General features: G+C 40.6%; 1 protein-coding gene across 1 annotated transcript in view; it reads left to right on the top strand.

Annotated features, from left to right (window-relative positions):
- The first annotated feature begins 1,829 nt into the window (after positions 1-1,829).
- MMP20 (matrix metallopeptidase 20) overlaps positions 1,830-15,715 on the top strand; it is a 49,456-nt gene continuing 35,570 nt past the window's right edge. The window contains 5 exon segments of the mRNA XM_007191222.2: positions 1,830-1,958; positions 8,569-8,655; positions 8,964-9,124; positions 12,520-12,668; positions 14,817-14,942. Coding sequence (XP_007191284.2) covers positions 1,830-1,958; positions 8,569-8,655; positions 8,964-9,124; positions 12,520-12,668; positions 14,817-14,942 — 652 coding nt within the window.

The raw sequence follows: 15,715 nt of genomic DNA, 5'->3' as shown, positions 1-15,715 counted from the left end.
ACCTGGAAGGCTTGTTAAAATGCCTCTGCTGGGCCCCATTCCCACAGTTTCTGATTCAGTAAGTCTGGGTGGGGCCTGAGAATTTGTATTTCCAACAAGTTCCCTGGTAATAGTAATGCTGCTAGCCCAGGAACTACACTTTGAGAATCGTTAACTGAGTCATCCACTCATCCGTTCAAAAAACATTAATTAAAAGCCTACCTGGTGGGACTTCCCTGGTGGTGCAGTGGTTAAGAATCCGCCTGCCAATGCAGGGCACATGGGTTCAAGCCCCAGTCTGGGAAGATCCCACATGCCGCGGAGGATCCCACATGCCGCGGGGCACCTAAGCCCGTGCGCCACAACTACTGAGCCTGCGCTCTAGAGCCCGCGAGCCATAACTACTGAGCCCGCATGCCACAACTACTGAAGCCCGCACACCTAGAGCCCGTGCTCCGCAACGAGAACCCACTGCAATGAGAAGCCTGCGCACCACGACGAAGAGTAGCCCCCGCTCACCGCAACTAGAGAAAGCCCACGCATAGCAACGAAGACCCAACGCAGCCATAAATAAATTAATTAATTAAATAAATTTCAAAAATTAAAAAAAAACCTCCAGAGTGAAATAATTTAAGAACAATTAATTCATTAAAAAAAAAAGCCTACCTGGTGCCTGGTAATAAAGTAAAAAGATAAATTGAACATTATTCTGTAAGAGCTGACGTCGACTGAGCGCTCTGCTGAGGGCTTTGTTATGACCTGATTTACTCCTTTATGACAATTCTTCAAAGTAGGTACCTTTTTCCCTATTTTTCAGGCAAAATTACCACCCCTGAAAGGGATTAAGTAACCTGCTCAAAGTCATACGGACAAGTGTCAGAAGTAGGACTTGAACCCAGGTCTACTGGATGCAAGTGACACCCACAGACACCATGTCACAGGCTATGCTACCTCTGTAACATGAGGGGCTTACACACAGTACTACTGTCAGTCTTTTGCAGATTAAAAAAGAAAATGCTGTTCAGAGAGGTTATATAACTTGCCCAAAGTCACCCAGCTAGGAAGTATCTTAAACAAAATTTAATCTGTTTGTCCGATGCTAAAGTACTTTTTCCACCATACAACACCATTTCTCCATGCTATCTCTAAATCAGGATCCATCCAAATCAGAGTCAGGAACAAGAGTATGACTCCAGTTAACCAGCGTACACAGAGAATGGGGAATTGACAGTTTCGGTTAATGAAGAACATCTCTCTTATGTTAACTGATTCAAAAGCTTTCTAACAATTACCAGGGCACCATCCACCCTAAGTCAGCATGGTATAATGTAATGCTTCCTTGATGATTCAGGATCTTACGTGTCCCAGAACCATCATTATAAACAGCATTTGTTTCTGAGAAATGTCCAAGTGGATACAGAAGAAGGTGAATGGGGTAGATGTGTGGGGAGCCCAGAGTTAGAGGACAAGTTAAAGTATATTCTACTCATTTACCTTCTCTGCCAGCAGAATGGAAAAGCCCCAAACTGAGACTCATCAAATGTTTCAGCTGAGGTGGTTTCAAATTAATCACATTTACTCCAGTTCACATAAGTAGCTGACAAACTGCATTGAAAGTGACTGTTTTTCTCCTTTTGCCACTTGGTAAATCGAAAAGAGTGAAGCGTTCCCTGACTCCTGTGTACCACTGTGTTACCCCATCATCAGGGTAGAAAGGAGCTGTATAATTACTTTCTGAGACATGAATCATCCTTGCTCTGAGGGCCCAGACCTGTTTGACTCTATAAAAGCAGCTCAAGGTCGAAGTGCCATCCCCCGGACTGCTATAATTACCAAGCCACCAGGAGGAGATGAAGGTGCTCCCTGCATCTGGCCTTGCTGTCCTCCTCGTCACGGCTCTGAAGTTTTCCACTGCAGCCCCCTCCCTATTTGCAGCACCCCCCCCCAGGACCTCAAGGAACAGCTACCAGCTCGCACAGGTTTGTGAATCTTTGCACAATTCCCTCTTCCCCCTCCTGCCCCAGAAAACCTAAAGGGGATAATGAGAAAATAAGGAAAATAAGGAAAATCTGTTATGGCTTTGAAATCATCTTCTAAGTCCACTGAAGTCTAATGGATATGATCCCCTGTAGAGCTAAGGCTGGTGTCTGGTACACACTGAGTGCCTGTGTTGCATGATTGCATAAATAAATGAATGAATGTCTCTCCAGGTATCTTGCCGCACACAGAATTTGAGGCGGCTTGCAAAAAATACATGCATTACAAAAAAAAAAAAAAAGGCAAAAGAAGTATTTGAGGAGCAGCGTAGGAGGAAAAATAAGGGCAGAAAAATAAAAATCAAAGTGTAAGATTTGCACAGTACAGGTGGGTCAGAAACTTAGTGCTAAGATTCCTAACAGTCACAGCAGAAAGATTTCCTGTGTTCACTTTTTAGAAAAATGGCTCTTGTACTTCTTGTACTCAGGGCAAACTTGATCAAAATTTGAAGTGAACCAAGTTTTTGCTGGGTGGCTACCCGCTTCTCATGTGAGGGTCTCTCCTCTCTAAAGCATATTCCACAAGCACCTTATTTACTTACAGTTTCTGTACCTGCCCCTCCTTTAAAATCTCTCCTAACTGACTGTCGGAGAGGATCTGATAAAATAATTCATATCAGAATTTCTTCAAGACTAAGTGTGACTCAAAGTGATTCAATGTATATTTGCTTCCAAGCGTTTTATTTTTTTGTTTTTAACATTTCAAGGGAAGTGGCGAACTTTAACCTTAAGAAACAAGTCTTCAATGAAAGAATTTCCAACATTCATGAAAGGTGTGCAGGTGAGATGTTTTTACACCAGCGCCTCCGTTTCAAGTGTCTGTCAAAATGATAGCGCATCTGTGATTGCTAACCCTGCCTCCGGGTTGCTTTCCTACCTGCCAGGCTACACCTGTGTACAGCATTGCAGAGCTGATTGTTGCCTGTACACACCGGCGTGTCCCTACTGATTGTTTACACCACTCTTCCATTCTAATTGGTCCGTCCCCCTGCCACACCAGTCGTTAAACATTTTGAACATCAACTCTGCATATAAACAGCACAGTGGATGCCAAGCACAGACCTGTTGAATTGAACTTCCTTTGACTTGAGCCCACTTTCAGACGAACTAAATTCCAAATAACATATCTCACAATACTGGGGGTCTATTTCAAATTGTATTTGCTGGTGCCACCAAACTTTGAATCCCTTCTCCCCAGATGTAATCTTCCATCACCCAGCCTCGTACCCCTCTGATTCAGAAACTAGAGTCTTTGGGACCTCCAGAAGGAGGGTCATGCTGAGGCCAGAGCTGATCTGGTGGCTGAAGACCGTGGTTTTGTCCAGGTTCAGACAAACTATGTTCATTGGGCCCAAACCAGCCATGCCTGTTCATTTACAAATCATCATTTACTGCTTTTGTACCACAATGGCAGAAACCACTTGATGAAACCAAAAATATTAATTATCAGGCCTTTGCAGAAAACAATTAGCTGACCCCATAGTGGTCTATGCAGGAATAAGGTCAGTGAGCCTTGGAAAAAGCTAACCTTGCTAGGAGTATTTAGAAATAATTAGGTGTTCTTGGACTGTTGGGGATCTCTAGTGACCCCTTACTCCTTCCTCTCCAAAGCAAGTCAGCCCTCCTCAGTCTCCCTTATGTCGTACTTTCTGAAAGACCTTCGACCAAGGATCAAGGAAACTTGTCAACACCTGGCAAACAGACCTTCTCCTGCCTGCAATGGCCCCAGTCGTCAGCTCTGGGCAGGAACAGGTATCACTCTGCAGCAAGCTGGAATGATCTGGGCAAACCTCTCAAGTGGATCCCAGTGCCTAGAAAGAATTACTGTCCCACCTTATAGTTTATAGAAATATTTAACAACTTAGGCAGCCTTACAATACAACAAATGAAATGACATGAAATAGACTTATTCCATAAAAATAGCTTAAGTTCATTCATTCAGCAATTATTTATTGAAAGTTTACTGTATGCTATGTGCCAGGACCTGTTCTAAGCACTGGACAAACATCAGTGAACAAAACAAGTCAAGTCCCTGTTCTTATGGCGCTGATATGGGGATGATGGAGGAGTGGGAAGATGCTGGGAGGAGACAAACAAGTCAATCAATATGTCCCCAAGTGATATTAAAAAATAAATTAGGATGATAGCGAGTTACTGGGACCCTGGGGGGCATTTTCACTTGAGTAGTCCAGGAAGGATTCTCTGAGGAAGTGATATTTGAGATAAAGAGCTATGTGAACCTAAACTTCACAGTCGTGTGAAGATCTGGAGACAGAGCAGTCCAGGCAGAGAACAGAGCGAGTGCAGCAGCCGGGGGCTGAAGGAGCTTGGATTGGAGCATCGGGCTAGCGTGGCAAGAAGATACTGGCTGAGTCCCAGAGTCAGGCCAGGCCAGCACATACCTGGGGGCCCAGGCCAGGTTAAGCCCCTTCTACACTACTCTCTTCTTTCTAGATTGCTCAATAAGAGATAACAAATGGTTTCCTGTGCCTGGAAACTCCAGGCAAGAAACATTTCCAAATACTATTCGCTTCTTCCTAAACCCATGAACACGATAATCTATGCTTGAAAAGATAAACAGGTTTTTAGTCGATTTAATGCCCACTTGTATCTTTTAAATTCTGATTGGCTAATTATCATAAAGGCTTGGAAAATGATGAAATACTTAGTCTCATAATCCAGAGTTTTATTCTACTTTTTGTTTGTTTTTTTAAAAAATAATATCAATACAACATTTAATACAGGCTGTTAAATTGTCCTTAAAATAATATAAGCTTTTATAATCACATTATTATGAGCTTATAATTAAAGAAAATAAACAGAAAACCTTCCAAATACAAACTGTTAAATTCAGGTACTTTTACTACCATTTTACTTTCTGTGCATAAAGATACTTTTTAATTGTCATTATACTCAAAATTTGGTTCCTACCTTTCTTATTATTATAACACAATAAAATTTTGATTGTATACTATGTTCATAAAGATCATGTTAAAAAGTTACAAATATTTCAGAATATAAGTGAGTTATAATTTATTTAGCCATTTCCTTTGTTGGATATATGGAATATTTCCATATGAATAATGTTTCTATGAACATCTTTGTACGTCAGCCTAATCTAAAGGATTATTCTTTTCAGGATAGAGTTCCAGAAGTGTAATTAATGAGTAAAAAGGTATATACATTTTAAAGTCTTTTGATACATTTCAAATATTTTCACACTAAGGATCTCATTGGATCCTCATACTGGTGTGGGTAGGATAGACACCAACCCCATCTTATAGATGAGAAACCTAATACCAAAAGGAATTGCCCAAGCTTTTTAGAACCTAGGATTTGTCACACAACAAAAAGTTCCCACAGTTCCATTCCTGTGACTTAGCCAAAACAGAAAGAAATATTGAAAAACCGTATCTTGAACTTCACCTTGTCCTGAAGCACACTTAAATCTGAGCTTTAAGCTCTTCACTCTCAGGAAGGACACTAGGAAAGTGCACTGAAAGAAGAGTTGGGAGGGGGACCTGGGCCACTAGCTTCTGGGACTGCCCTCGAGGCCTCTGCTATTCTTATCTGTCAAACATTGTTAGAGACACGGAGAGGGGACCGCCATATTGCCAACCCTAGACTCCTAAGGTTTCAACAATGGGGGAGTACGGAGGGTGGGGAGGCACGTAGGACAATTCTGGTGAGTCCTGAAATCTTTGACCCAGGCCCACAATTAGGTGTTGAGCCAACAGCACACAAGTGTTAGAACAGAACACAAACAGTTCTAAGTGGGCATCTTTGTGCCTAACTGAACATTTTGACTCTGAAAAGTATGCTAAACCCTCATCAATAACTTTGGTAAGAAAGTGTACAGAATAATTTGGGCTCTCTGTACCTCAGAGAGTTTGATAATTCTTCAAAGAAGCATATTTTCTATATTTTAGCTAAAGAAAAATAGCTCAAATGGTAACTGAACATCTACTCTGCACCTAGAACTGGGTCAGGCCAGGGCCATATCTGTGAAGGCATCACGATCCCCAGCCTGAGACTCCACAGGTGAGAGTATGAGAAGCTGGTGGACTGTGGTACAAGGTGGCAGGTGTTCACTAGTCTAAGAACTACATTCCGTGGGAGCACCCAGTAGGGAGCAACTCACCTGTGTCACTGCAGTAACCAATCCTTGTGGTCTCTTTAAGTAGAAATAGTTTCTGATTTTATCTTTGCTTCATTAAAGATAGTTTTAATCCTATTTACTATGACTTGCCTTAAACCTTTTGAGCTGCAGGTCTAGCATCTTAAGCATATTTTGAAGAAAAAATATTTTATTATAAAAATTATATATGTTCACAGCAAAAAATATATAAAACATATATAACTAAAAATGAATTATTCTCAATTCCATCACTAAAATATAACCATTGTTAATCCCTTAGTCTATATTTTTCAAAACGCTTTCTATGACTCAGTGCTGGGACTAACGTGAAGGAGTGACACAAGCTTGGACCCTGTCTTTATTTAAAATTTTGATATTTTGTCCGTCATGGATTTTACGCATTAATTTTTATTTTTTCCAAAAATATTGCATTAAACATTATTTCTCTTGATCATTGAGTATTTGGCAACCCCCCACCCACTTCATCATCCTAGTCCTAGTTTATGACTATATATCTGTGTATATTAATACGCACAGACTTCTGTTTACAAAGGTGGCTTGTACTATAGTAATAGTTGTAAACCTCTTTTCACTTAATATATCAGAAGCATCTTCTTATATGACCATATTTCATAAAACCAAAATTAGAATTTAGAGTGTTAAGTGTAACACATAACCTAACAAGGGAATAAAATATTTGAAATCAAAACAGCCTCAGAACATATGGAGCATCTGGCCTTCCGCACAGAGCTCACCTCTGAAGAGCGTAATTCAGACTTACCATGAGCATCATGTTATCACAGCATCAGCTTGAGCAAACAGAATGGCTCAGAGAATCAAAGTCATCCTGCCAAAAAGATCAGGAACATAAAATGCTGATTTAAGATGGCCTAACCAGACACGGAAATGAAAGCAAATAGTTACACCTTTGTTTCAGGGCACCTGCCCTGGGTTTCAGGGCTCCATCGCCCTTTTCCTCCTCTTGGGTTCTCATCTCAGTAAGATTTTTACAAAGAACGACCACCAGGGAAGTGAGCTCCTCTCATAAGCAGGGCAAGGAGTAAGGATTGGTTGACCCCACCATAAGAACACAGAGCACCTTGTCCAAACAAGTGAGCGAGTCTTACTCCTTTTCTTTTTTTCCTTAACAATTACAGTCCATGTTCATAGCAGAAAACTTTGGGATATAGGAAAGGATAAAGAATAAATTGTCACGCATAATTTTAAAACCCAGAGATAAACAAGATTAATATTCAGACTTATTTCCTTCCATTACTTATGTTACTTATGTTCATTATAAATTATATATATGTTAATTATCAATGTCTTGATTAATGTCTTAATTTTAAGTGTTAATATAGATGTTAACATTATTATATTAATATACAGATGTAATAAACATGAATATAACATATTTACATTATATGATTTTGTTTATGAAATTATGTATAAATATTTCACTTCTACCTTTCTCAGTATATTGCCATTATATTGACTGCATTACTCCATGCCATTGAATATTTTTCAAAAATATATAAATAATATTATTTATATACAAGTAAGTACCTTATAATAATGTACAAATATAAAATTTTATATTTAATAAAATACAGATATAAAGATTTAGCTGCTTTTTGTTTTCCTGAAATAAGTTGGGTGGGTGAAATTCCTGGGCCAACAGCAGGCTCTGACCCTACATTTTCACGACCCTGTCTCACTCACTTCACCCAAGAAGTCATACAGAGTGTTTTGAGTGATACATAAGGGTTTTAAGCCTTTAAGCGCAAATAAAAGCCTTCTAATTTATGGCTAATTTCATTTGCTTCAAGGGACAAAGAGCCAGTCCTAGGAAACATGCCCCTTGGAAACAATTTGCACCCCATGTATTGAACACACCTGAATTAATTAAAAGTCTCAGCTGGGAAACAGATTGACCTGCTGCCTTTGTATAAGATGAGAGGCTGCAATATAAGGCCGCAGAGAGTTAAGAACATACTGATCTTGCATAATGTATAATGAAAATACGACACTAATAACTGTTTACCAGAAAAATAGGACAGTCTTTGTTTTGCAAATTGGTAAAGACCTCAATGACAAATAAATGGTCTGTGGGGAAAATGTTCACATTATTCTCCTTCCATTATTTTTTCCTCTTCAAATAACTATTCATCGTAGAAAAAGTATAAAAGGCACACAAATTAAAAAATCTAAAATCCCACCGCCCAAAGATAATTGTTGTTAATAACTTGGCATATATCTAAGCTTCATCTACGCAAATATATCTAATTTTTTCAAAAGTGGGAATATGCTCTGCACACTATCTTTAGCATATCAAGAATACCGTCCCTGTCTTACCTGAGCATAAGTGTTGCCCAGAGATTGTGCTGTGGACGTCAGCCTGCCTCTCCGTTTCAGGCATACCTTGACAAATATTACACAAAGAAAGGAGGGCGCCAGATTGGTGAGATGGTTGCAAGAGGAGGCAATTCCATGGTTAAAAACATTAAGGAGGGCTTCCCTGGTGGCGCGGTGGTTGAGAATCTGCCAGCTAATGCAGGGGACATGGGTTCGAGCCCTGGTCTGGGAAGATCCCACATGCTGCGGAGCAACTAGGCCTCTGAGCCACAACCACTGAGCCTGCGCGTCTGGAGCCTGTGCTCCGCAACAAAAGAGGCCACGATAGTGAGAGGACCGTGCACTGCGATGAAGAGCGGCCCCCGCTTGTCGCAACTAGAGAAAGCCCTTGCACAGAAACGAAGACCCAACACAGCCATAAATAAATAAATAAATAATTTTTAAAAAAACAAAACATTAAGGAGCTGCAGGCTTTCTTCGGCCTCCGAGTCACCGGGAAGTTAGACCGGGCCACCATGGATGTGATCAAGAGGCCTCGCTGTGGAGTTCCTGATGTGGCAAACTATCGCCTCTTCCCAGGTTAACCCAAATGGAAAAAAAATACTCTGACATACAGGTAATGAGATCGAGTCTTTCCAAATTCAGAGAGAAAGAGACTTTCTCTCCTTCTTTCTTTTCATTTAAAAATATCTTCCTTCTGATCTGTATAAAAATCATGACTCATCACAATCATAAGAGAGCATAAGAACTTTTTAGGTCTAATCTTTAGAAAATGACAGTGGAGAATTCACTAGAAAATATGATCTCAAGAGTATCATAATGGCTGGCCGTTTTAGGCATTACAATTTTACCAATTAGAGACAACACATTTTTCTCTAAAGAAAAATAAACTAGTCTAGGATGAATAGCCTGATGGTACCAACCAGTTTTCTTAAAACAATCTTCTAAATCAGAAGTAAATAAACTCACCTACTAATAAATTAATTTTTTATTAATTCCAAAAATAATTTATTGACAATTTATTAAATGTCTACCATAGGCATTCAATTTTGGAGATGTAAAGGTGAGTAGATCACCTTTCCTCTCCTTTGGGGGAGACACGCATACAAACAGCCGCAGCTCCGGGTGAGAAGTGTGAAACTACAGGTCTAAGCAGAGAACTGTGGCAGCACATGGAGGGAGCTACCAAGTCACCCAGGGACCAGCCAGTGACATCTGAGCCTGACTTGTAGGCAAAGCGGGAACCGGTCAGCCCCTAGCCCCAGGCTCCCCCACCTCCCACCTTATCCCCCCTCCACCTCCACAGTTGAGCCTGGCCCCCACCCGGCCATCCTCTGGCTTCCTCCTGTCCCAGGCGGAACAAGGATTCTGCATGATCCAAGAGGACTCATTCACCCAACCAGAATCTACACCCTCACTGTACTCTGGGTTCTCAGGCCAGAATTCCAGCCCCACAGCCTGCATCCATTTGTGGGGCCAGTAAAGGCCTCCTTCCCAGGTTGGTCCACTCTCCTCTGTTGGACCATCCATGGTTCTTCCTAATTATTATACTACATTTTACTATTATCTATATTCACGAGGTCATTTACATCTCTTATCTGTATGATGGAAATGATGTGCTGCTGCTCATCTCCTCCTAACTTTACGTTCACTCGTGGCAAGTTGGTTGTTGAAATTAGCCATAGTGAGGGTACTTATAGTATGGTAATCAGCAAACCCTACAGACGAGGAGTTTTGGTCATAGAACCGGTTGTTAAACTGCAACAGCACACCAGTGATTCCCTGTGATCAAATGGGGGCTCAAACCCAAGGAGAGATCAGATGATTCCTCTAGGCCACTTTTTAGTTGCTATGAGCCTAAGAGTCCATTAAGGTGGTGCTGAACACAATTATTAGCCTCTGCTCCAGCATAAGAATTCCACAAAAATCAAAGCATTTGGGGAAGAAACACCCTATAAGGAATTAAACACCCAAGAGATTATGAGATGATTAAGGGTAAGACAGAAATATTTTATATAAACTCCCAAAGTTTTTTCTGTCATTTCTTAAAATAAACTGTATCATAGAATTTTAGTCAGCGATTATGCACAGCAAAGACAAGGGGATAGATCAAGCTAATTTGGGACTTAAAGAAGTATAATATTCTTGTGATAATATTTTGGGCAGTCCCAAAAGCACCCTCCACACTGCCCATCCAGTTGCTCCCGAACAACTCTCCTTCTCCCCCGCCCCACCCAAAAAGGAACTGGAGACTATCTTAGTACTCTGTCTATATACCTACTGGATCTCAGAATAACTCCTTTTAACATAGCCCAAAGGACTGCAAAATACAAAATATAGCATAGTGCTTATGTGCATAGACTTTGGAGTCGTAAAGAACTGGGCTCAAGTCCTGACTAGTCATAAAACGTAGAGTGTTACTATTATCTCTGAAGGTTGCTGTGAGAGTTAGAGGGTGTACCACATTTAAAAGTGCCTAGAACAAGGTCCAGCACGTAGTGTGTATTCACAGAACATTAACTGTCACCACTGCTGCTGTGTCAGTCTCCAGACCCTGGGTCAGGACACCTGTCCACATGCTCTTCCTTTCTGGTGTCGTCTCTTCTCCATCCCTGTCTTCTCCAGATCAACACACAGGCAGCTCTGTGGGGATGGATAGCTTGTCTATAATGTGAGCGAATTTCGAGATACCAACTACACAGAGCCATGATAAATCACAGATTCATATTATGCAGTGGGCGTGCATATTCTGAAAACACTAAATGGTCCCTTCAAGGGTCCTTCGGGTTTCCCCCCGGACACTCTACCTCCCTCCTCTTGGCCCCAGTCCCTGGAGTTAAAGATCTCCTTGATCCTTCCCTCTCCATTACTGAGGTTTAGCTATTTCCCATCCTCTCTGTGGGACATGGTCCCTTCCTTTTGGGCCCCCAGGATAACCACTGTTGGTTTCTGGCTGAGAATGCACAACCTGCATCAGAATAACCTAGAATACCTGTTAAATGCAGATTTCTGGATCACACATGTGTGTTTAACAAGTTTCCTAAGTAGTTATCACAAGTCCTAAACTTTGAGAACTACTGAGTAGGCCCTAAAAAACACTAGCTTTTATTCATTAGTTCATCCACTTAGCAAGTGTTTGCTAAGTGCCTACTATGTGCAAGGGCCTGGACTAGGAAATGGAGAAAGAGAAAGTTGGCTAGGTGTCTGCTCTCAAGATTGGCTCTCACAGAATTCACTTCTAACTCTGCACCCATGATTCCATCTGAGCCCAAAGTTCTGGGTGGCAGTTCCTTTCTCCCGCCCTTCCTTTACATGCTGCCAAGAACCCCCAGCCCCTGGCCTCCAGCATGGCATGTCCTAGAAAAACACCAACTGTCTCCACCCACTGTTTGTCCAAAATGCTCTGTACTTTTCTGCCTTCTGATGTCATTGCCAGGCCAGGACTTGATGAAAGACTCAAGCCTTTTTCAGTTCAGGTGCGCATCCTTGTGAGGAGCTAGCACTTCCCCTTTAAGATACATATTATTTTAAGAAAAAACATTCCCCATGGCCCTGGGGAAATCCTGATGGTCTTTGAATAAGAATTTGAAAAACCTCAAAACTCTGTGTTTTTATTTTTTACAATTGAAAATTTTCAGTACCTTTTGGGGAAAGAGGTCCCTTCTCAATTAAAACCACTTTAGGGAAAATGGACTTCCGGCTACTCGTAAAGTTACACAAGGTATTATTCTTTAAAGTTAGTGATATATAATAACAATGAAAGCCAAACTGTTTCAGCACCAGATTATCTCAACTCTCTCATTTCACCCCTTCATTTTTCTTACTGTTTAATATGTTTCAGTAATTTAACAAATATGAAAGCAAAATAAGAATTATTATTTTGGAGAAAGAAATATAAATTGTAGATTTATGTTCAATATTTTTATTTTTAATACAACCTTGATGTAATTCTTGCTTTCTTCACTTAGGAGCACTTACTGAAATCAAGACATGTTCCTTCTGTTTTCACAGAATATCCAAATACACACCTTCCATGACTTCTGCAGAAGTGGACAAAGCAGTGGAGATGGCCCTGCAGGCCTGGAGTAGCGCCGTTCCTCTGAGCTTTGTCAGAATAAACTCAGGAGAAGCAGATATTATGATATCTTTTGAAACTGGAGGTACTGTGGTGCTTCTTAGATTTTGTCTACTAATCAGAGGAGAAATGTTTCAGCACTTTTCCTTCTACAGTATTTAATCCATGTGATCAGCACAATCCTCCTTCACACAGTTTTGAAGGGCAGAGGCCAAGATCATGGCAAAGTCACAGTCTTCATCTGGCCAGAATATAGAACCAGAGGAGTTCTCAGCATTTCTTGTCATCATGAGACTGAGCTATAGAATGGACTCAGCATAACCAGCTTTCATAGTGGTATTGCCCCATCAGGGACAAATGCTGTCAGATTTAGCTTTCCCATTGGCTAGGAGGTCATCTGACCTCATCCCATTCCCATGATGATGTCCATCGCCATATACCCCCTCCCATATTAGCCAAGGATTTCCCACCTTGAATCCTCACTGAGGATTAATTCCACAGGAGCCCTGACAGCTTTTCCGTGCAGCAATGTTTAGGAGAGTGACTGGCATTGCCGTCTTGTCCACACTTGCATACCATCTTTTGGAGATGCCAGGCCTGCCTCCAACCTGCCCACTTCTTCTCCATCCCCCAACTCCCCCCAGCGAGGAGTGGAGCCCTTTTCAGAGAAGCATGTCTAGTAGTAGATGATGGAAAGGCCATATAATTCCTTTCCCCTCTCAGCTTCCTCAGAGTCAAGGTGAGTATCACTGCCTCTTCCCCTCCACAGATAACATTTCTAAGTGTCCTATTTCAAGTCCTTATCTTAATTTTAATCTGATGTCACTGGGGAGATACATGCTTAGAAGCTGGGAGAGAGAAGATCAAGTAAGTCCTGAGTGTGACCCCTTGAGAGGTGGCCCTGGGTGTGGCCTGGTGCATGGCAGATCCTGTTCCTCCCAGAGGACCAAGGCCACCCCCAGTGAACTGGCAGGGCAGTGGGCTCAGGCAGCTCTGGAGGTGATGGAGTTAACATCTGGCTGTCTCTTGATCTTCCAAGCTTGTGCTTTGTTCCCTAAAACAAAGTTGACTAGGGACTGTGCTGCCATTTAACCAGGCCTTCAGGGCATGTAATCTGATTAGACAACACTGCACTGAAACCTGGGGAATGGCACACGAGAATTTGTTTTGTTGGTTTTTAATAAAACAAGGTATCCTCACGAAAATCCTGAAAAACTGTGAAATGTAGTTTCTATACTATCCCTCGTTTTATTCTTCCTCCTTTTCTATTATATTTGTAATGAACTTTTAATTAAATGTAGATAATAATACAAAAGCATATTAAGCTTTGAAAGTTGTAATTTTATAAACACCTTTATTGCTTTCATGAGTTTTATGCATGAAAGTATATCAAAATTAGAGAAATTTTCTTTTCCTTTTCCTTTTTTTGACACTTCCTTAAATTATATTGTGCTCTAGAAACAGAAAGCACACACTTGTTCAATTTACTATAATTGTCTTAGTCAAATCATATTTTTGTTTAGTTTTTTGTTTTTCTTATTAATTTTATTTTTTATTGCAGTATAGTTGATTTACAATGTTGTGTTAGTTTTAGGTGTACAACAAAGTGATTTAGTTATATATATATGTGTGTGTGTGTGTATATATATATGTATATATATATTCTTTTTCAGATTCTTTTCCCTTATAGGTTATTACAATATATTGAGTATAGTTCCCTGTGCTATACAGTAGGTCCTTGTTGGTTATATCTTATATATAGTAGTGTGTATATTTAAGCCCAAACTCCTAATTTATCCCTCCCTCCCTAACCCCGAATCATACATTGAAAGCACTCTGCCAACATGTTCACAGACCAGTCAGTGGACAAGGTTGCGATTGAATGACCATCTGCTCTTTCTCCTTTTGTAATCTGTGGCATGCTCATAGTCTACAGTATGCCTTGTGCCAATTAATAGACATTGCAACAAATACAATATCAGAAGAACATTTTTTATTTTTAATGCTTACTATCTTTAAAATACAAAATATCCCTTTTATTTTTTTAATGGATAGGTTACTCATTGGCATGTGAGCTTCTTCTTATAAAAAAAATGAATATTGAAAAGTAAACCTATTTGTATGAGAAGTGTCAATGCTATTGAAAAAGTTTTCCATTCACTGTGATATTAGGTACCCTGCAAAAATTGCTAGAAAGACTAAATCCTGTTGGTGTTTCTCCGCACTTGTTTAGATCACAGGGATTCCTATCCATTCGATGGGCCTTGGGGGACTCTATCTCATGCATTTGCACCTGGAGAAGGCCTGGGAGGAGATACACATTTCGACAATGCTGAGAAGTGGACTATGGGAATGAATGGTATATATGCACAATTCACCATAACCTGGAAAATATTGTACCTTCTTCTGGGCCTCCATCATGAAACCTTGAGGTTCAACGTCCCAAGCCACCCTTTAACTAGGGGAGCTGGCTAGGAAAAACAAGTAAGCCAAAAATTCAAAAGGGAACACCGTAAGGGAAAAAGATCCACTCTCAAATGTGCTGTAGACTTTTCTGATCTCTGGTTCATAGTGTATAATCTCAAGAAACAGCAATCCCCTACTCAACACATGGCTCAATTTTTCTTCAACTACATAATATTTTTTGATTCTTACTTGTACTTGGAAATAGGCTATATTCAGAAATGACCTAAGGGGAGTCAGTACTTTCCTGAGAAGTACGATGGGGATGGGTATAAAAGTTCTAGAACATCATGCATGACAACTGGAAATCTTCAGTGTGAAACTTGTGTGGATAAAAGGGAGTAGGCAGGGAACTAGTAAGGCATCTGTGGCCTAAATCTAGGTATTATTGCTACTGTTAGCTCTAAGGCCCTTCTTTATCAATCTACCTAGCACCATTGACAATGAACAAAATGAACTGATTTACATTTCCATCTTCTCCCACCCCAAAGCCCCTCCTAGCCAAGGTGGGGAGAACTGGACTAAAGTCAGCAAAGCTAAGTGCCAGGACAACCTACCAACCTTTGAATAACCCAGTTGTGAAAAGAAAATGAATAAACTGTGATTTGGGCATAAATTCTCCTGTGAAGACAGGAAATGTTGAAAATAAAACCTTGTGCTGATGCTGTC

The sequence above is a fragment of the Balaenoptera acutorostrata genome, chromosome 9, assembly GCF_949987535.1.
Source record: "Balaenoptera acutorostrata chromosome 9, mBalAcu1.1, whole genome shotgun sequence".
Lineage (NCBI taxonomy): Eukaryota > Metazoa > Chordata > Mammalia > Artiodactyla > Balaenopteridae > Balaenoptera > Balaenoptera acutorostrata.
The sequence above is the reverse complement of the archived record's forward strand: the minus strand, read 5'-3'. Positions and strand labels throughout refer to the sequence as shown.